This window comes from Hoplias malabaricus, chromosome X1, assembly GCF_029633855.1.
Source record: "Hoplias malabaricus isolate fHopMal1 chromosome X1, fHopMal1.hap1, whole genome shotgun sequence".
In the NCBI taxonomy this organism is placed as follows: domain Eukaryota; kingdom Metazoa; phylum Chordata; class Actinopteri; order Characiformes; family Erythrinidae; genus Hoplias; species Hoplias malabaricus.
The window spans coordinates 24,922,832-24,940,766 of NC_089818.1; the positions used below are offsets into that span (position 1 = coordinate 24,922,832).

The 17,935-nt window shown below is 42.0% G+C and overlaps 1 protein-coding gene across 2 annotated transcripts; it reads right to left on the reverse strand.

The window, feature by feature from the left end:
• Positions 1-1,084: 1,084 nt before the first annotated feature.
• On the reverse strand, positions 1,085-14,208 carry LOC136675891 (mitochondrial adenyl nucleotide antiporter SLC25A24-like). Of its 2 annotated transcripts, none has more exons than XM_066652691.1 (11): positions 13,879-14,208; positions 12,886-13,012; positions 11,947-12,034; positions 9,947-10,058; positions 9,474-9,632; positions 8,117-8,269; positions 7,648-7,755; positions 7,172-7,339; positions 5,718-5,868; positions 4,867-5,023; positions 1,085-1,980 (listed from the first exon to the last, which is right to left on the reverse strand). In XM_066652691.1, exons 1-11 carry the CDS (start codon positions 14,038-14,040, stop codon positions 1,977-1,979), a joined length of 1,389 nt encoding a protein of 462 aa, XP_066508788.1. In that variant the 5' UTR covers positions 14,041-14,208; the 3' UTR covers positions 1,085-1,976. The 2 variants fall into 2 exon arrangements, with proteins under 2 accessions (XP_066508788.1, XP_066508787.1); XM_066652690.1 differs by having other exon boundaries at positions 1,085-4,625.
• Positions 14,209-17,935: the final 3,727 nt, after the last annotated feature.

Below are 17,935 nucleotides of genomic sequence, written 5' to 3' on the forward strand. Positions count from 1 at the left end.
AAAGACAATAAAAGTCATTAGCTCTCTGTGATGCTCAATGTATTTGGAAGACGGTTAACAGCAAATAAAAATGTTCAGTGTGTGCGGTTGATAATTGTCCGTATGTATCACATCCAGCCATTGCTTCAACTACGAGGCTGAGAACTCCTGTAAGAGCTGTGGGTGGTTTGCATTTTCTTTGGAGAAGTGTTCCAAACCTGACAGTCAAATGAAGTGGGATTTACAGCCTGCAATTCTCAGTTTGGCATTTTTTGTTGTTCCTGCGCCGCCATCTAAGTACGTCTAAATATGAAGTGATCGAGTTCTTTGGTGACTTCGAAATATGTTGGTGGATAGTAGCTAGCGACTTTCTTGAAAAGCCTTCTTTGCCTTGGTGAGGGTTTAGTGGATCAGACACAGCAGTACCATGTTGGAGTTTTTAAACCTCTTAGTATCGCTGCTGGAACGAGGATTATCCAACAACAACAAATATACGTTAAACAGTGTCCTGTGGGCAGCGCCCTGTTGTCACCGATGAAGGATGTCTAACACAAACTGCAGTTAAGGAATGAGCTACTGTCTACAAGATGGAACAACAAGGTATGTGTGTCTAATAGTGGACAAAATGTAAGCATTGTTTATAAAGTTGTTCTGCTGTGACTGATCCACTTGTATCAGCTCAACACACACTAACACATCACCACATAGTCACTGAAGTACTGAGAATGATCCAACACCCAGATAACACCTGCCTTTGGGGGTCTTGATCATTGAAGACCAAGGTGAACAAAGTATGCAGAGCATCAGATTGAATACATTCTCTAATTGTAGGCCTACAAAGTGTACCTGCATGGTGCACTGTGTGTGTAGAAACAAGGACACCATTTTAGGAGTGAAGAACTCCAAAATGTAAAATGAATAGTAGGTCTTAAATATCCAGTAGTTTTTACCTGAATAGGACGTAATACGCACGTGGAATCCTCATTTTTTTTAAAGCTGTTTTCCAAAACAAAAAGACACCACAAGAGCATTTATATACAGTGTTTTACTTTAAAAATGAGAACAATATAGAAACTAAAAAAGTACAATGCAGCTTTTTTCGGTTCACAGTCATGAGCTCTGTTACCATGACAACTCTGACATTCTGCTAGCACCTGAAGCTAAATCAACTGTTACATATGGAACTTTTCAGGCACATATTTACATAACAGCAACTTTTTCATTCAAACTCTGCTGTTGATTTTAGTAATGCTTAGTGTGTATGTGTGTGTGTATATATACATCTTTTTTAGTAGCATTAGCATACACGGGCAAACAAAGACTTAGCAAACATCTCTTTGTTAGCAATGTGAAACGTCATGTAAAAACACCATATATTCATGATTTCATGCTACAGTGATACATCTAAAGTTAACAAGTATTTTCTGATTGTCTCAGAGGTATAATATAATCAATAGAAGGTGTGCATTAACATCACATTTCTATCAGAACACGCCTCATCTGTATGAATGTGGGGCAAAAAGGTTTTCCTGTATTTACTAGCCTATACTAGGGTACTTCACTCAGGATAGTGGCTCTATATAGAATTATGAACACTCAAAATCCATTCACATGCTTCTTTGTGCTGTGAAGTGTTCCTCGGGTTGATGAAATGTATTGTTCTATTTAGCACCTTTTTGATAATTGTTCTATGCAGCACCTAAAGGAACTCAGCTGCTGTTAATGTGTCAAGTTTGTAATAGCAAAAAAAGCCCTTTTTTTGTGCTATTTAGAACGATTTTTAAAAATATTTTGACTTAAAACTTTACAGGATTTACAGGATGCAAATGTACATTTTTGTTGAATGTTCATGGTTCTATATACAACCACCATCATTACTGAAAAAATAATTGGATCATCTTTTTAAAGACAAACAGCAAAACTGGGGCACCACACTGCCACTCCTTAACTTTGTTTGCAGTTATGTCTGGAGGGAGGAAACATACTTCACTGCCATGTCATCTGTAAAAAGAGTTCTGAATTTGTAATTTGTAAATAGCAATTTATTGCTGCATTCACACTGAAAACCGACCCTGGCAGTTATGACATCACATGCGTACCTTCTATTTAATGCCACTGAACCTCTAAATCTGCTAGTGTAGCTAACTGAAGCCATTGATGAGGGCAGAGGGAGGGTCATGCTAACAACAGACACAGCTAATCATGCTCACTTGGCTTCATATCGCTGAGACATTGTACTTGAGGTTAAAAAAAACTAGCTCAACCGCATGCTAACATGTACATGAATTAATAATTCTTCACATTATTGGTTACCACATCATGCTAACCATCACTACCACTGACCCACTCAATGCTAACAAAATTAGCTGCACTATCACTGTCACTTGGAATTTGTTTATTTTTCAAAATTGTGCTGCGATATAATACATTTACTCAGAGAGAAGGCTAATGGTGCACTTTAGTGAAACTTGGTAACTCGAAATTGGGGCTATCTTTATTTTATTTAATTTTATTTTTAATTACAGTCCAAATGCACATGTTTAATGTTGATTAATGGGGTAATAGTGTTACATTCAAAATATTAGTGCAGTAAAAATAGATGTTTTAAACTCAAACATTAGATCAAATTTACTTATAACAACAGATACCATATCAGGTCTTTTTTAGGTGTTTTTTATTTTTATTTTTTACCTTTTTTTGGGTATCGCTACATCGCAGAGTGAGTGAACAATCGGGACACGGCAAGTTTCTCCAGTGTCCTGAATTTCTCCGGTGTCCTGAAACTCTGAATTTGTTTCCATTTATTGTTTGAGATACACAGAAAGTCCCTTTAAGTGCCACGCTCAAAGGATTGTAGTGGTTAATGTTGGGATCTCTATAATATGGCGACTCAACAGTATTAAAACTATGTTGTGGAAAAACACAAGGTGAAAAATATAAACCTGAAACCTTAATATTTCACAAGTATAAAATAATCAAATGTTATTTATTCAAATAACACACTCATGATCATTTTTTTCCTTTCTTGTTTTGATAGTTGTTCTTGCATGCAGGGTACAAAATGGCTGTTCTGTGCTTGTATTTTGACATGGGGTAGTGTTTTGTTTTACAGTCTGTGGATGGGCTCATGGCTGTCTGTCAGGGATTGCTATTAACTGATGGGCTCCTGGTTGAGTGGCACTGCTATTAAATTACTATTTAAAGTTAGCTAAACCCAAATATCCTTTTAAAAACAAGCTCAACGGGCTACATTCCTCTTTGTGTACCTTCTTTGTCTTCTGGGTAATGTTGAGAGGTCAGTCATAAAACCAGGACTGTAAATTCAATCCAGATTCATTCCAACAGACTGTCACTGACGCAGGAGTCCATCAAACTGTCAAAACCCAGGCACAGAGCAGCCAAGGTTTGTACTTGGTGTGCGAGGATAACGAGAGAATGAGAATGAAAAAAATACAGATTTTCCGTGTTTGCAGGAATAGTGAGGCAACATTTTAAAAGGTGTAGATTTATATTTTTCAACTCTGTCGTAGTATAAACAAAGAGCTGACCAGAATGAAACGTCTGAGGCGAGAGTTCACATGCATAGACGCACAGAAAGAAGACACGATGCTACGCAGGCCATAAGGCACAGTCTAAACATGTTCAGAGCTGTGGCCTGTTTTCCTATTGCTACAAATACAAACACGAAATATCAATCACAACAGAAAAGTCTGACAAAAAATGTGCGTAAACTTGTGAGAGTCCAGAGCTGTTACTCTCACACAACATACAGCAGTCACTTCCTGAAACTAAAGACAAATGCTTTGTACGAACCTAACCTATCCAACTTCAGTAGTTGAGTCTAGATCAGGCTCATTATAAGAGTGTGTTAATTCAAAGTGCTTCCAAACAACAATACAGTCAGTAGCCTGCACTCACAAGGCCTCTGAGAACCGGAGTGCTGAAGTAGGATCAGTCTTCTCGCATTCTTCACAGAACTTCAAGTTTTAAAAAGGTAAAACAGAGCCTTAAAGAAACAGTTTGGCAAGAAATTGCAGGTTGTTTCCTCTTCACTTGAAGTAGTTAACTTCGTAAAGCTATGTTTTTTAATCATTTCACAATACAACTAAAATGTTAATGTACATTTTTTCTCTCTTTGCTGCTGTAAGAGCCTTTTCTCCCCAGGGAAGACCTTTCCTAGACCAAGTGGAACCTAGTGGAACTCAGCCACAAGGGGTTAGCTCTAAATAACTCAAGTCTACTCCAGCAGTTTTCCAAAGGTACTGCACGGAGCTCCTTCATTAAACAAAATGCAGTTCTACTGCTCTACAGTTCAGTCAATTTAAACCCTTTTACCTACACTTAGCACTGACCATGAGCTTAGTTTTAGCTGCTGCAGAGCACTCACTTCCTTTTAGTTTCTAGGCAAGATTTGTCCAGACTGGGTGCAGTATAAAGTATAAAGAGTGTTTGGCCAAATAAAAAAATGTGTGAAAGAACTGAAAGCTTGTACCCCATTTTATAGCATTGTTCAAATTCAAAATCATTCCTTGCCTCAAATCTTAGGTGGATTTGATATTTTATGTTGTTCTTGGTGGGTCTGGAGCCTACTTGGAATCACAGGACACAAGGCAGGAACATATCCCGGACAATGTGCCAGGAAACCCCTGCAGACACAGGGAAAACACACTAAATTTCTCACAGACAGTGACCCGAGATGGGGGTTGAACCCGCACCCCCAGGACAGTGCCTGTTGCTCCTATGTGCTGGCCCCAAACAACGGCACTGCACTGAGAATAACACTGAGGCATATGGTTTGTGGGAAACTTATGTGTGTGGGGTAAAATCTTCCACTAGAATCTGTGAACACAGCCCTACGGCACTCCTTTCGAAATACCCAGTGCTGACCTTGTGTATTCATACACCACGTAGCTAATGCTGACAGCCGGGATGACCTTCATGAAGTTGGGTAGAATGCCCCGGTAGAGGCCGAAGAAGCCTTCCTTTGCCACTATGCTGTTAATCAGCGAGGTCATGGACTGCTGCTCCGAGTTGCCGAGAGATGCTAACAGCAAAAAACAAAAATAACATTAATACTTGAGCTTCAAAATGAGAAAATATGACAAGGAAAGAAGTACACACTGGAAACAATAGCGACTAAATAAACACTGGAATAGAGAAGAGAGAAAGTTGTCGCTGGCTGATTATCATTTAAAGAGCAAGTGCTCAAACCCACCGATCTTTACAGCACCGTTTCGACGGGGAAGGATGGTACTGTAAAGCTTAGTCCTTGTAGTATTTTGACCAAAGCACTAAATATGTGTTAATTTGCAGGTAATACGTTCCCTTAATTTTTTACAATTTACCATTTTTTACAAAACTAAGAAAAATAAACTGCAAATTGACATTCATTTCGTCAGACTTCAAAAGGTTCTTTCTTCAAAAAGGTTTACGGTAATTAATGTCCATTCACAATGACACAGTCTAAGACTAGGTTTAATCTGTGTTTGAAAAAACCCAGCCCTGGGGCACTTAGTGACCTTATTTGTTAGTGCCCCATCCTTTAGTGCCAAGCGCCAATTCTCTAAATGCCTTGTTAAATGCCACACGTCTCTGCGTTCTTGCCAGCTCTCTCTCTCTCTCTCTCTCTCTCTCTCTCTCTCACACACACACAGCATGGTGGCAGATTTGTTCTTCATTAAGCATTCGAGTGCGTCTCTTAGCGCCCCTCAGGGCTTTTAAAGGGGCACAGGGCTTACCTTGTGCTTGCATGCGAGTTCTCACCAAGGCCAGAGGGTAACTGGCCAGCTGGCCGCACGTGCTGGACACAGTCCCACAGCCCAGAAGCACCAGCACGCCAGGGTTAGCTGAGTCTCGGGCATAGTTTGACAGCCAAGCATTCTTCAGGCTCTGGAACGGCCGCAAGCAAAACAGAGAGGCGTCAGGGTCAGTAAGGCAAAGAGAGAACGAATTAACGAGAGCAGTGAGAGATTGATAGATTTATCCTCAGGAAAAAGCTGATTCTAACTGATAACTGTTTCTTAACATTTTTAACAGCTTTAACTGCTTATAAACATCTAAGAAGTCTTTACACAAGATATTGGGACATGGCTCTGAGATCTGACTGTATTCCACAGGTAGGTAAGATGACCTGTGCCTAGTCTGGAGGCACAACAGTGTCCCATTCTATTGCTGATGCTTATGGATATAGTGAAAGTGCAGGATTTTGTAGGGAAAAGTAAATCGTCTTATTGCACAAGGAAAGAGTAGGAATCTTAGGACCCACTGACAGACCCTTAGAGTGACTAAATGCTTCTACATGGCAATTTTGGGATTGTGGAGCCATCTAAATATACAACCACTCCCACAGAACACTTAACTTTGCCTCCACTTTGGTTAAATGCTCAAATTCATTCATTGTCTGAAGCCCTTATCCAGTTCATATTCGCGGTGGGTCCGGAGTCTACCCAGAATCACAGGGTGCAAGGCAGGAACTCACCCTGGAGGGGGCGCCAGTCCTTCACTGGGCGACACACACTCACACCAACGGACACTTTTGAGTCACTAATCCACCTACCAACGTGTGTTTTTGGAGTGTGGGAGGAAACCGGAGCACCCGGAGGAAACCCACGCAGACACAGAGAGAACACACCACACTCCTCACAGACAGTCACTCGGCGGAAACCCACGCAGACAGAGGGAGAGCACACCACACTCCTCACAGTCACCCGGAGGAAACCCACGCAGACACAGAAAGAACACACCACACTCCTCACAGACAGTCACCCGGAGGACACCCACGCAGACACAGGAAGAACACATCACACTCCTCACAGTCAGTCACCTGGAGGAAACCCACGCAGACCCAGGGAGAACACAGGACCCTGGAGCTGTGACAGAGACACTACCTGCTGATCCACTGTGCCGCCCTGAATGCTCACCTAAATATTTACATGACTAAATGTTGCATCTATATTTATTTATTGTTAAAGTGCTGATTCTGGGGTTTAGACTCTGTACGCTGCTGAGACACCTTTCTACACTGATGTATTGATGAGCTGAAAAAGAAAACGGCAAACAGTAAACCTACAGGGCACAGAAATGTTCTGGAATCGATTACGGATAAAAGTTTCAGAGGATGAAATAACACGCCGTGTCCAAAATAATGGACTATACATTCTGGGTGCCAGTGTGAGGCTATTTCTGCACGTACCTCATAAACGGCGAGATCAATGCCAGCGTAAGGGATGATGCCGAGGATGTTGGGGATGTAGCCTTTATAAAAAGCTTTGATGCCCTCTTTTTTCAGAATGGACACGGCACAGTCCCACATTCCAGAATACTGGCCAGTACTTCTCAGAGTCAGTCTTGTCTTCATTACCTACAGCAGCAAGATTTACACACACCGTAAACCACTCTAGATTTTACTGTAAATGACACTACAATATTTATAAGAGCACAATGACTTCTCAAATTACAACAGGTGATTTATCATTTGGAATCTGTGTTTATTAGTGTACAATAATGTCCTTTAAAAATATAACTATCCCAGAATTCCCAGCAGTACAAATGGTTTCAAATTCTACACACACACAAATACCTAATTGTCCTTAAATTCTAATTGGCTCGTGTTGGGTTTTGTTCTGTATATTGATAGTCATCTTTAATGTAAACATACACTCCTCTCACCTCCATGGGGTAAATGGCGGTCTGTGCCGTGGCTCCAGCCAAAGACCCAGCCATGAATCTCTGTGCTGTCTCTATTTTATCTCTCTCTGATGACAGAAGCTTCTTGTACTGAAGAGAAAAGCAAAGAAGACAGTGCTTCCTGAACATGATCAGTGCTGGGTCAGGTAATGGTTAAATCCAAGTTATCGGCTCGTTGAGAAAATGGGAGATAATATTCTGAGCCATAGGGAGATATTCCACTGAGGTCAATGCAAGAGGAGAAAGTGAGAACGACCTTCAACACTCAGTGAGTGAAGGGAACGCTCCAGTGTTTTTAACTTCACGTTTTTGTAATTAGTAGCATTAGTAGTATTTCTCTTATGAGAAAGCAATTATAAAAAATACATTGTGATGACTATTTAATCTTCTTACACACCATATCACACGCGAGGGATGGGAAACACTGGATGAATAATCCATTACATCTTACCTGTTCATAAGCCATAAACTTGATGGCAGTCTCAGGAGCCATTTTTAACACATTTAGGCCATTCCCCCTCCACAGAGATGTCGTTCCTCCTTCTTTAAGCATCTGTCTGAAGCCCCCTAACAGACTGATTCGGTTTGACTTGGAAGCATGAACCTGCAGTAAAACAGGATTAAGGGCAGATTTGTAACACACACAAAATTAAAACAGGATTCTGAGAAATACACTGGGGAAAAATTTTAAGGTAAAAACGCAAATATTAAAGCAACACTAGGTAAAATTTGGTATTTTGCTCCTGGGCTCCCCCTACAGTTGCAGGGTGTGATTCACTTTTACAGCATTCTGAAATCATGGGAGGGGTGGTTTCCTATCCTCCAAATTTACACAGTGCATTTTTTGCAGTTCTGAGAACACAGTAGCAATGACAGGTGTTGTAGCTGGAATTGTAAGGTATAAAATACTACATAGGCAGCACGGTGGAGCAGCAGGTAGTGTCTCTGTCACAGCTCCAGGGACCTGGATGTTGTGGGTTCGAGTCCCGCTCCGGGTGACTGTCTGTGAGGAGTGTGGTGTGTTCTCTCTGTGTCTGCATGGGTTTCCTCCGGGTGACTGTCTGTGAGGAGTGTGGTGTGTTCTCTCTGTGTCTGCGTGGGTTTCCTCCGGGTGACTGTCCGTGAGGAGTGTGGTGTGTTCTCCCTGTGTCTGCGTGGGTTTCCTCCGGGTGACTGTCTGTGAGGAGTGTGGTGTGTTCTCCCTGTGTCTGCGTGGGTTTCCTCCGGGTGACTGTCTGTGAGGAGTGTGGTGTGTTCTCCCTGTGTCTGCGTGGGTTTCCTCCGGGTGACTGTCTGTGAGGAGTGTGGTGTGTTCTCCCTGTGTCTGCGTGGGTTTCCTCCGGGTGACTGTCTGTGAGGAGTGTGGTGTGTCCTCTCTGTATCTGTGTGGGTTTCCTCCAGGTGCTCCGGTCTCCTCCCACACTCCAAAAACACACGTTGGTAGGTGGTTTGGTGACTCAAAAGTGTTTGTAGGTGTGAGTGAAAGTGCGAGTGTGTGTCGCCCTTTGAAGGACTGGTGCCCTCTCCAGGGTGTGTTCCTGCCTTGTGCCCAGTGATTTAACTGTGCTAAGCTCCGGACACACCGCGACCCTGAACTGGATGAGTGGTTACAGATAATGAATGAATGAATGAAATACTACATAGTGTTGCTTTAAAGTACACATACCCTTACATCATTTCTGGGAGTTCAGCCATTGTCCTTTACAATGTCAAACCCTGAATCAGTTCACCTTTGACCTTCTGCACCATAAACCTGAATGTAATCTCCACAGGAGGTCACTTGACTTTGTATATTCAAGTGTGTGTACCTGCATAAATACTTTAATTCTGTCCAGAGGGGCCGTGCCTGTCCGGGAGACCGCCCCTGCTGTCGCCCCAGCAACCAGCTGTTTCCACCAGCCCCCGGAGATTTTCTCCTCTTTGGTTAACTCATCAGGAACAGCCAGATTGTCACCAATGTCCAGCTGCTAACTTGGAGAGCCATAAACTATAATGTTAATAATAGGAAAATGTGTGGAGATACAATATTACTTTCTAAATGTTTAAATACTCCAGTATAATTTCAAATTACATCGTTATTACACAGAAATTGCAACTGAAAATGTATCACCATTAATAAACACGTTTTACTTTCACAAATGATGGTAAATAGAAGCAAACTGATTGATCACACATAACTAAAACGAGTTACGTATTCATACACTCCCAACAACACATTTTAATATAAATATCACAACAACACAAACACAGAAAAAGCACATGTATAGACAGAGTAACTGACCGAGGAGTGTCTCCAATATCGAATAATTTCCTCAAGGTCTGTGGCAGGGTTAAAAAGGAAGTGCTCTCTCCACTCATTCCAGTCCACAGTCATGGTGCCATCACTGTCAATGCTGAAGAACGCAGCGATCGTGTAAATAAACATGTTTTACACTACAGACAGGGAGATGTTCATAGATTCAGACTCATCTCACATGGATTAGAGAAACGAACACAGACCTAGCTCTTGACGACACTGATCTGGAATAAAACCGGTAAGGTTTGAACTTCATTTAGATTACGGTTAACACTTTACAGTACGGGCACATAATCCACGCTATATAAGACAGTAATGACTTAATAAATGGTAATGTCACATTCATCACGTAACGACAAGAAACATTAACTAGCATTTGTTTAGAATTTTACAAAGCCCTAAAATAAGGTTTGTTCTTATTACTATCATTACACACTGATTTATTGTGGCTTTACTTAATCGTTTAGTAATGTTTTTACTGTCTTATTACTAATTAAGTACCTTTAATTAATGTACACTTATTGTAAGGCGTTACCAGATGATGTCTTTAATATCTTTATAGTTATATATTAATACATTGAGTTATATTTCCTTTATTAAATGCATTGTTAATTTGTAGACATCATGTCAACACCTAAGTATAATCATGATGTAATTAATAATCTACTTATGCAGATATTACTAAGTACTCTCAGGTAAAAATGAAACTTTTGTTCACAGTACTACTGTAACTACTGTTTCTTTTCAGACATCTGTTAGGACGAGGTTAGGTGTGAAGATAGGGGACATACATCTAAGCTTTGCGTTACAGGGTGACGATGTGTAAACACAATTATAATAAAATCACAAGTGGCAATTAAATAGCCATAGATTATTGAATATGATATAATTCCCTACAATAATAATAATAATAATAGTCCTTACTGTGTATTAAGTCTAAAGACTGTACCACTTTAAAAGAAGATAATATACTGGGGGCAGCACGGTGGTGCAGCAGGTAGGTGTCGCAGTCGCACAGCTCCAGGGGCCTGGAGGTTGTGGGTTCAATTCCCGCTCCGGGTGACTGTCTGTGAGGAGTGTGGTGTGTTCTCTCTGTGTCTGCGTGGGTTTCCTCCGGGTGACTGTCTGTGAGATGTGTGGTGTGTTCTCTCTGTGTCTGCGTGGGTTTCCTCCGGGTGACTGTCTGTGAGGAGTGTGGTGTGTTCTCCCTGTGTCTGCGTGGGTTTCCTCCGGGTGACTGTCTGTGAGGAGTGTGGTGTGTTCTCCCTGTGTCCGCGTGGGTTTCCTCCGGGTGACTGTCTGTGAGGAGTGTGGTGTGTTCTCTCTGTGTCCGTGTGGGTTTCCTCCGGGTGACTGTCTGTGAGGAGTGTGGTGTGTTCTCTCTGTGTCCGTGTGGGTTTCCTCCGGGTGCTCCGGTTTCCTCCCACAGTCCAAAAACACACGTTGGTAGGTGGATTGGCAACTGAAAACTGTCCGTAGGTGTGAGTGTCTGTGTTGCCCTGTGAAGGACTGGCACCCCCTCCAGGGTGTATTCCCACCTTGCGCCCAATGATTCCAGGTAGGCTCTGGACCCACCGCGACCCTGAACTGGATAAGGGTTACAGACAATGAATGAATGAATAATATACTGGTTATTTATTAGGTTTTAAACACCATAACGGTCATTAATAATTATTTGTAACACACAAATAGAAAGGGCACCCGTGACCTGATGTTTGCTAAATCGTGAAAGTGTCAGGCTCCTCACTAAAACTGTCAAAGTAAAGAATGTGCTGAGAACTGAGAATGTGAATGTAGTCATTTCATATGCGAAGGTGCACCACATGACCTTTAATGTCTAAAGGACAATCTGTTGGTAGATAATTAATTAAACTTGTGCATAAATGGTTAAACTTAGTGAAAATACTAAGTGGAGAGGGAGAGGGGGGGGTCATATCCTAGATATATTTTCCCTCTAGTTACACAGCAGTGTCCAGACCACCAACCTCTGTAGGATTTTCAGTGCAGCTTCTTGAGATATGTCCATTCCCAGTTCAGCCAGGGACTGTTTGATCTCGTAGGAATCCAGACGACCTGACATCAGACAGGAGAGACACAGCAGCCCCAAACACTTCGTTACATGCTTAATTAAAAGACACAGGGTCTAATGCAATCAAATCAACAAGAAAACACTGTTTAGGAGTGTGTGGATGCGCAGAATAAAGTTAACCTGAGTTACTTTGCCTTACTGAACTGAAAATGGAGATTTTAATTTATTAATCAGGTTTGAAGCGTCCAGAGCCTTCACAAAAACATTGGGCTGGAATGTACAAAGAAAAGTGCTGTTTCAAACCAAATTCTGAAAGTGATTACACCTTCTTTTGTTTATTTTTACACTATTAGCCCTGAGACGTTCTATAGAAATGATGCTAAATTAATTAGAAAAAATTTAGACACAGGGCGGCACGGTGGTGCAGCAGGTAGTGCCGCAGTCACACAGGTCCAGGGACCTGGAGGTTGTAGGTTCGATTCCCGTGTTCTCTCTGTGTCTGCATGGGTTTCCTCCAGGTGATTTTCTGTGAGGAGTGTGGTGTGTTCTCTCTGTGTCTGCGTGGGTTTCCTCCCACAGTCCAAAAACACACGTTGGTAGGTGGATTGGCGACTCAAAAGTGTCCGTAGGTGTGAGTGTGAGTGAATGTGTGAGTGTGTTGCCCTGTGAAGGACTGGCGCCCCCTCCAGGGTGTATTCCCGCCTTGCGCCCAATGATTCCAGGTAGGCTCTGGACCCACCGCGACCCTGAACTGGATAAGGGTTACAGATAATGAATGAATGAATGAATGAATTTAGACACACTTTAAGGTTAAGAATCTCCTCCCCTCCTGTTTCTTTGGTTCACTGAAGCTATGGAAAACTGAAAGGGAAACAAACAGCGCGAAGCATACTACCATCATCATTCCTGTCCAAGCTCTTAAAAGTGAGCCACAGTTTCTTCTCGTGTTCTTTCAGGTATCTGGTAAACTCGCTGAAGTCAAGGACCCCGTCACTGTTTTTGTCCCCGGTCGTGACTATTGTCTGTTACACAAAAACAATAAAACAATAGCTGATTCTACACAAAGCCCAGCAATGTCTGACAGTATTCACATCTCATCATTTACAGACACAACATTTGATTATTTAGACTTTGGTTTAGTTTGACAGACGATGAAATGTGAGCTGAGGTCCTTTTTGATTTCACTAAGACACTGTGTAAAAATATTTTTGGAGACTTTTGAGGTTTTGTACTTTCATGTTTGACATCTACATTTAACCAACTTCCGTTTTATTCAATAAATTAATAAAGATCTCCTAGGGGTGTGTGGGATGAATACTGACCACAAAGCTAGGAATTATTACAAATAAATTAAAGATAACAATATTTTCAGGTTTACAATTTATCAGAAATAACGGTCGGTGTTGAACAGTAACGCGCGCTACGTCATTTGGTCACGTGACCGAGGAGAATTAACCCGCATCTTCTAACATTGAATAAAACGAGGCTGAGTCTCAATGTACTCCCTACTACCTACATAGTGTGCACTCTGTAGGATACGAATTAGCCGACCGACCCCTGCCCCTACACAGGAGTCAATATGATACACACACAGCCTCTTCAGCAGTAAGTGGAGGGCTCTATATTTGATAGGTTTTAGTATTTGGGTCTAGAAGCTGATACAATACAAACAATATAGTGCACTACACAGGGAGTGCGGAGGCACTTGGGATACAGCCCTAGCAGAGAAACAGGGCACGCGGTTCGTTTTAGGACTAAATTAACGACACAAACAGAAAGCCCTTGTTATTTCAGTGTTCGTTTTGTTGTTCTATTTCCCCCACTGTTAATTATTCTCTGAGGTGTGTGGAGCGGCCGGGTGGAGGTGTGTGTGTGTGTGTACAGTCACCTGTGCCGCTCCTGTCCTCAGAGAGATGCCCATAGCGATGAGGCCTGCTCTCAGCTCCGCCACATCCACCTTCCCGTCCCTGTTTGTGTCCAGTTTCTGGAACAACTCCTCGTAGCTCCTCTGGCTCTCCGCATCCAAGCTGTCCCGCTCGGAGGAACCCATCCTGAGCCGGAGACTCGCCCGAACGACTGCTGCTTTCAAAACGAGGGACCCTGAGCAGCTCTAAATGAATTCACGAGTCACTATGACGCTCGGTCTGAAGCGCAGTGGTCGAGGGGTCGTGTAAAACACCGCAGAGAGACCCCCACACTCTGAGGGAACTGTAGCACCCAGAGCACCAACGACCATCTAAAGGGCGGGGCTTATCACTGACACCGCCCACTGCGCAGGGTAATTAAGACGGAACGGACCAATAGCAGAGCATCTTCACAACTCGGGGATACGCTGGAATGCTATATAAAGGGTTATGGTCCACGGAAAACTGTAAATACAAGGGTTTTCTACTGTGAATCCCGATAAATCTCACTCCGGCCTTAGTTTAAAACACTAAAACTAACCCATGTTCATGAAAACGACATATTTATAAAGTATTTACAGGGAAGTAATTTCATCAATTCATTAAAAATGGTTTAGCTGCAGCTCTCCATTCTTCCCTCATTCATTGGGTACCCTCATTCACCCGCCCCCCTGCCACCCGCCTGCAGCTTAAAAGCCCCGCCCAGTAAATGTACAGGGTTGGTTCCTTAGGTTTATGACACAAGAAACCCTTGCTGTCTGAATCTGCCCGTTTCAGACACTGAAGTTTCTAGTCGTAAATGCCAAGGCTGTGTGAAATATATTCACTCACTTAGGGACAATGTAGACAATGGCCTGTGGTTTCTGTTTCTGTCTCAAATATTAATTCATCATCGTAATGAGGGGTTAATGCACAGCAAAAATAGATTTAAAAAAAAGATTTAAATATAGAGGCCAGTTTAGACAGCATTTCTGTTAAAACATTAGCCAGTGGAGCTGTCTTTGTGATTGAAGCCATGAGAGCCACTAGAGCCAGGTATTTTCCTCTATTTGGATTCAAATTTAAAGTCAACTGAAACTCCTCTGCATTTTCATATTAGTCACAGATCATGGACGTCCAGGAATGACCACTTACCGAATACGTTTAGACAACATTCATTATTTTGATTAAATACATTCATTCATTCATTGTCTGTGACCCTTATCCAGTTCAGGGTCGCGGTGGGTCCGGAGCATTCCCGGAATCATTGAGCGCAAAGTGGGAATACACCCTGGAGGGGGCGCCAGTCCTTCACAGGGCAGCATTATTTAAAGTAGCAGACACTAAAATGAATGTATATACATACTCCTGACATCTGAGTTTATAAACTTAAAAATATTAAGGCAAATATATAAACGTATTGGTGTTTACATTATCAGAACATCAGCCTGAAAGACGCTGCACTTGTTTATAAATGTACACATTCATTTACATATATTTATTCAGGATTGATTTGTCCTCTGCATTCCAGAAAATCATGTACCTCCATTTTTGTTTATATTTAGTTTACTACTCATTTGAACACAATAGCTATCCGTCAGATTCTGTGAATTAAGGTTCTTCCTTCTTCTATAAAGTTACTGTTTTGGAGATACATGTTTTTCTTTGGACAGCAACAATATTATGCTATAAAAGAATAAACTGTGTCCTATTTGTGCCAGCAGGGGGAAGCACAGGGTTCGTGTTGAAGGAACAGTTGAAGAAAGCTTTCAAGTGAGAGTCTGGAAAGAGAGGCACACTGAATGATGACCAAACATAACACGAATGCTCAGTTTGAGATACAAGATCATGGACTAAACCCTCACACGCTTGATCTTCAGTGTTGGTCAAGAGTTAAACAGGCTGTTTATTCGAGAAAAAAAAAAAAAAATATATATACATATATATTCATTCATTATCTGTAACCCTTATCCAGTTCAGGGTCGCGGTGGGTCCAGAGCCAACCTAGAATCACTGGGTGCAAGGCAGGGGCATTCACAGTCCTTCACAGGGAAACACACACTCTCACACCTACGGACACTTTTGAGTCACCAATCAACCTACCAACGTGTGTTTTTGGAGTGTGGAAGGAAACCGGAGCACCCGGAGGAAACCCACGCAGACACAGAGAGAACACACCACACTCCTCACAGACAGTCACCCGGAGGAAACCCACGCAGACACAGAGAGAACACACCACACTCCACACAGACAGTCACCCGGAGGAAACCCACGCAGACACAGGGAGAACACACCACACTCCTCACAGACAGTCACCCGGAGGAAACCCACGCAGACACAGAGAGAACACACCACACTCCTCACAGACAGTCACCCGGAGCGGGACTCGAACCCACAACCTCCAGGTCCCTGGAGCTGTGTGACTGCGACACTAACCTGTTCTTTCTATAATAAATAACAATGAAAGGTCTTTGTGATGGTCATTTAGAGCTACAGGATAAATATCAGCAAATGTTAAATGATAAATGTTGCTGGCTAAAAATAGGCACTGATCTACAGAGATGTGGAAAAAAATGACATGGACATAGAAGGCATCTACCACCATAAATGTACTCAAATAAGTGTGTGTGTGTGTGTGTGTGTGTGTGTGTGTGACATATACCAAGAGAAGAGGGGCCAAGAGATCTCTAAATGGACAGGTCAGTGTGAAAATGATAGTAATCATTGGCTAAAGCCTGTGCGCTCCCCTGATCTCAGGGCAGGACCGAACGCTGTGATGATGTATTACCATTGTATTGAGAGGTATTGAGTATTGAGTGAAGACATGTTGCACGTCAATGCTTTTTATTTACATCGGTGTTACATGAACTCATGAGAGCAGACAGTGGTGCAAATAGATAACAAAGACAATAAATAAGAACAATAGTCTATGCAAACATTGCTACAAACGCTATTCTATACCCATTTACTTTCTAAACACTAACACACAGCATTAGAGGCAATGCTTTTAAGGACTTACATACTGTACTGTATACGTGCACTGATCGTTCTGATTCTCCTTAAGGAAGGTAAGAACTTGTTGTGAATGTTCATAAATTGCTCAGTGCATTTCACCAGTACATTTTTCTTAAGGGTAACACTATTAATAGTCCTTTGCCCTTTAATAATTAATAACTCCATCCTCACCACATCCACAGTAGAAGTCATTTTCTTTCATTGTTGGTAATGGGCTTTACACATTCATTTTTTATTCATTGATCTACTGCAGCCATTTCATCCTGATCTGGGCTGCAATGGATCTGGGGCCTACACACCCTGGACAGGGCATCACACACACACACACACACACAAACACCCCGACCTGTGGGGAATTTCACATAGCCAGACCTCCTAACAGCATGTGTTAATGAATTGTTGGACAAACACAGAGCACCTGAAGGAAACCCATGCAGACACAGGGAGAGGACACTAAACACAACAGAGTACATAATGGACCCCGAGGTCCTGCAGCTGTGTGGCAGAGAAGGTTCAAGGTGTGTTTGTGTAGCGCCACCACACCCTCTGGGCTTTAAAAATACACATGTATAAAATAAACAACAAATCTCATCACTATTCACATAATATCATCTTATTAATTTATATTTACTAATATTGTGTTATAGTGGATAATACTGCTGCTTTCTAGACAGAAGTAGACTCCCAGTAAATAAACAAGGAACGTCCCTGGACGTTCAAAATAGGTCTAAAGTAGTCTGTCCGTCAATGACATATTTTAAACGTCAATGGACGTCCAAAATCCATCTTAATAAGTTAGTTATCAAGTGGTGACCAATCGATAACGTCAGTGGACGTCCAAAACGCGTTTTATACAAGTAATTTATTTCGGGACCAATTAATAACGTCAGTGAATGTCCAAAAGACGTCTAATAGTCGTCTTTTTTTAATGTCTGTGTTTGGACGTCTTTTCAACTTTCATTTTCAACCTTAAGAAAACGTTGATTAGACGGCAGTCTTTAATTATTTCAACGTTGAATCAACGGCTAATTGTTTACTGGGCTAGGT

Excerpts from the sequence above, each read along its gene's own strand:
- LOC136675891 (XM_066652690.1), bottom strand. The coding sequence starts at position 14,040 with ATGGGTTCCTCCGAGCGGGACAGCTTGGATGCGGAGAGCCAGAGGAGC. Across the intron at positions 12,035-12,885 it reads CTTGGACAGGAATGATGATG|GTCGTCTGGATTCCTACGAG; the intron begins GTAGTATGCTTC and ends GTCTGATGTCAG. Across the intron at positions 9,633-9,946 it reads GATATTGGAGACACTCCTCG|CAGCTGGACATTGGTGACAA; the intron begins GTCAGTTACTCT and ends TCTCCAAGTTAG.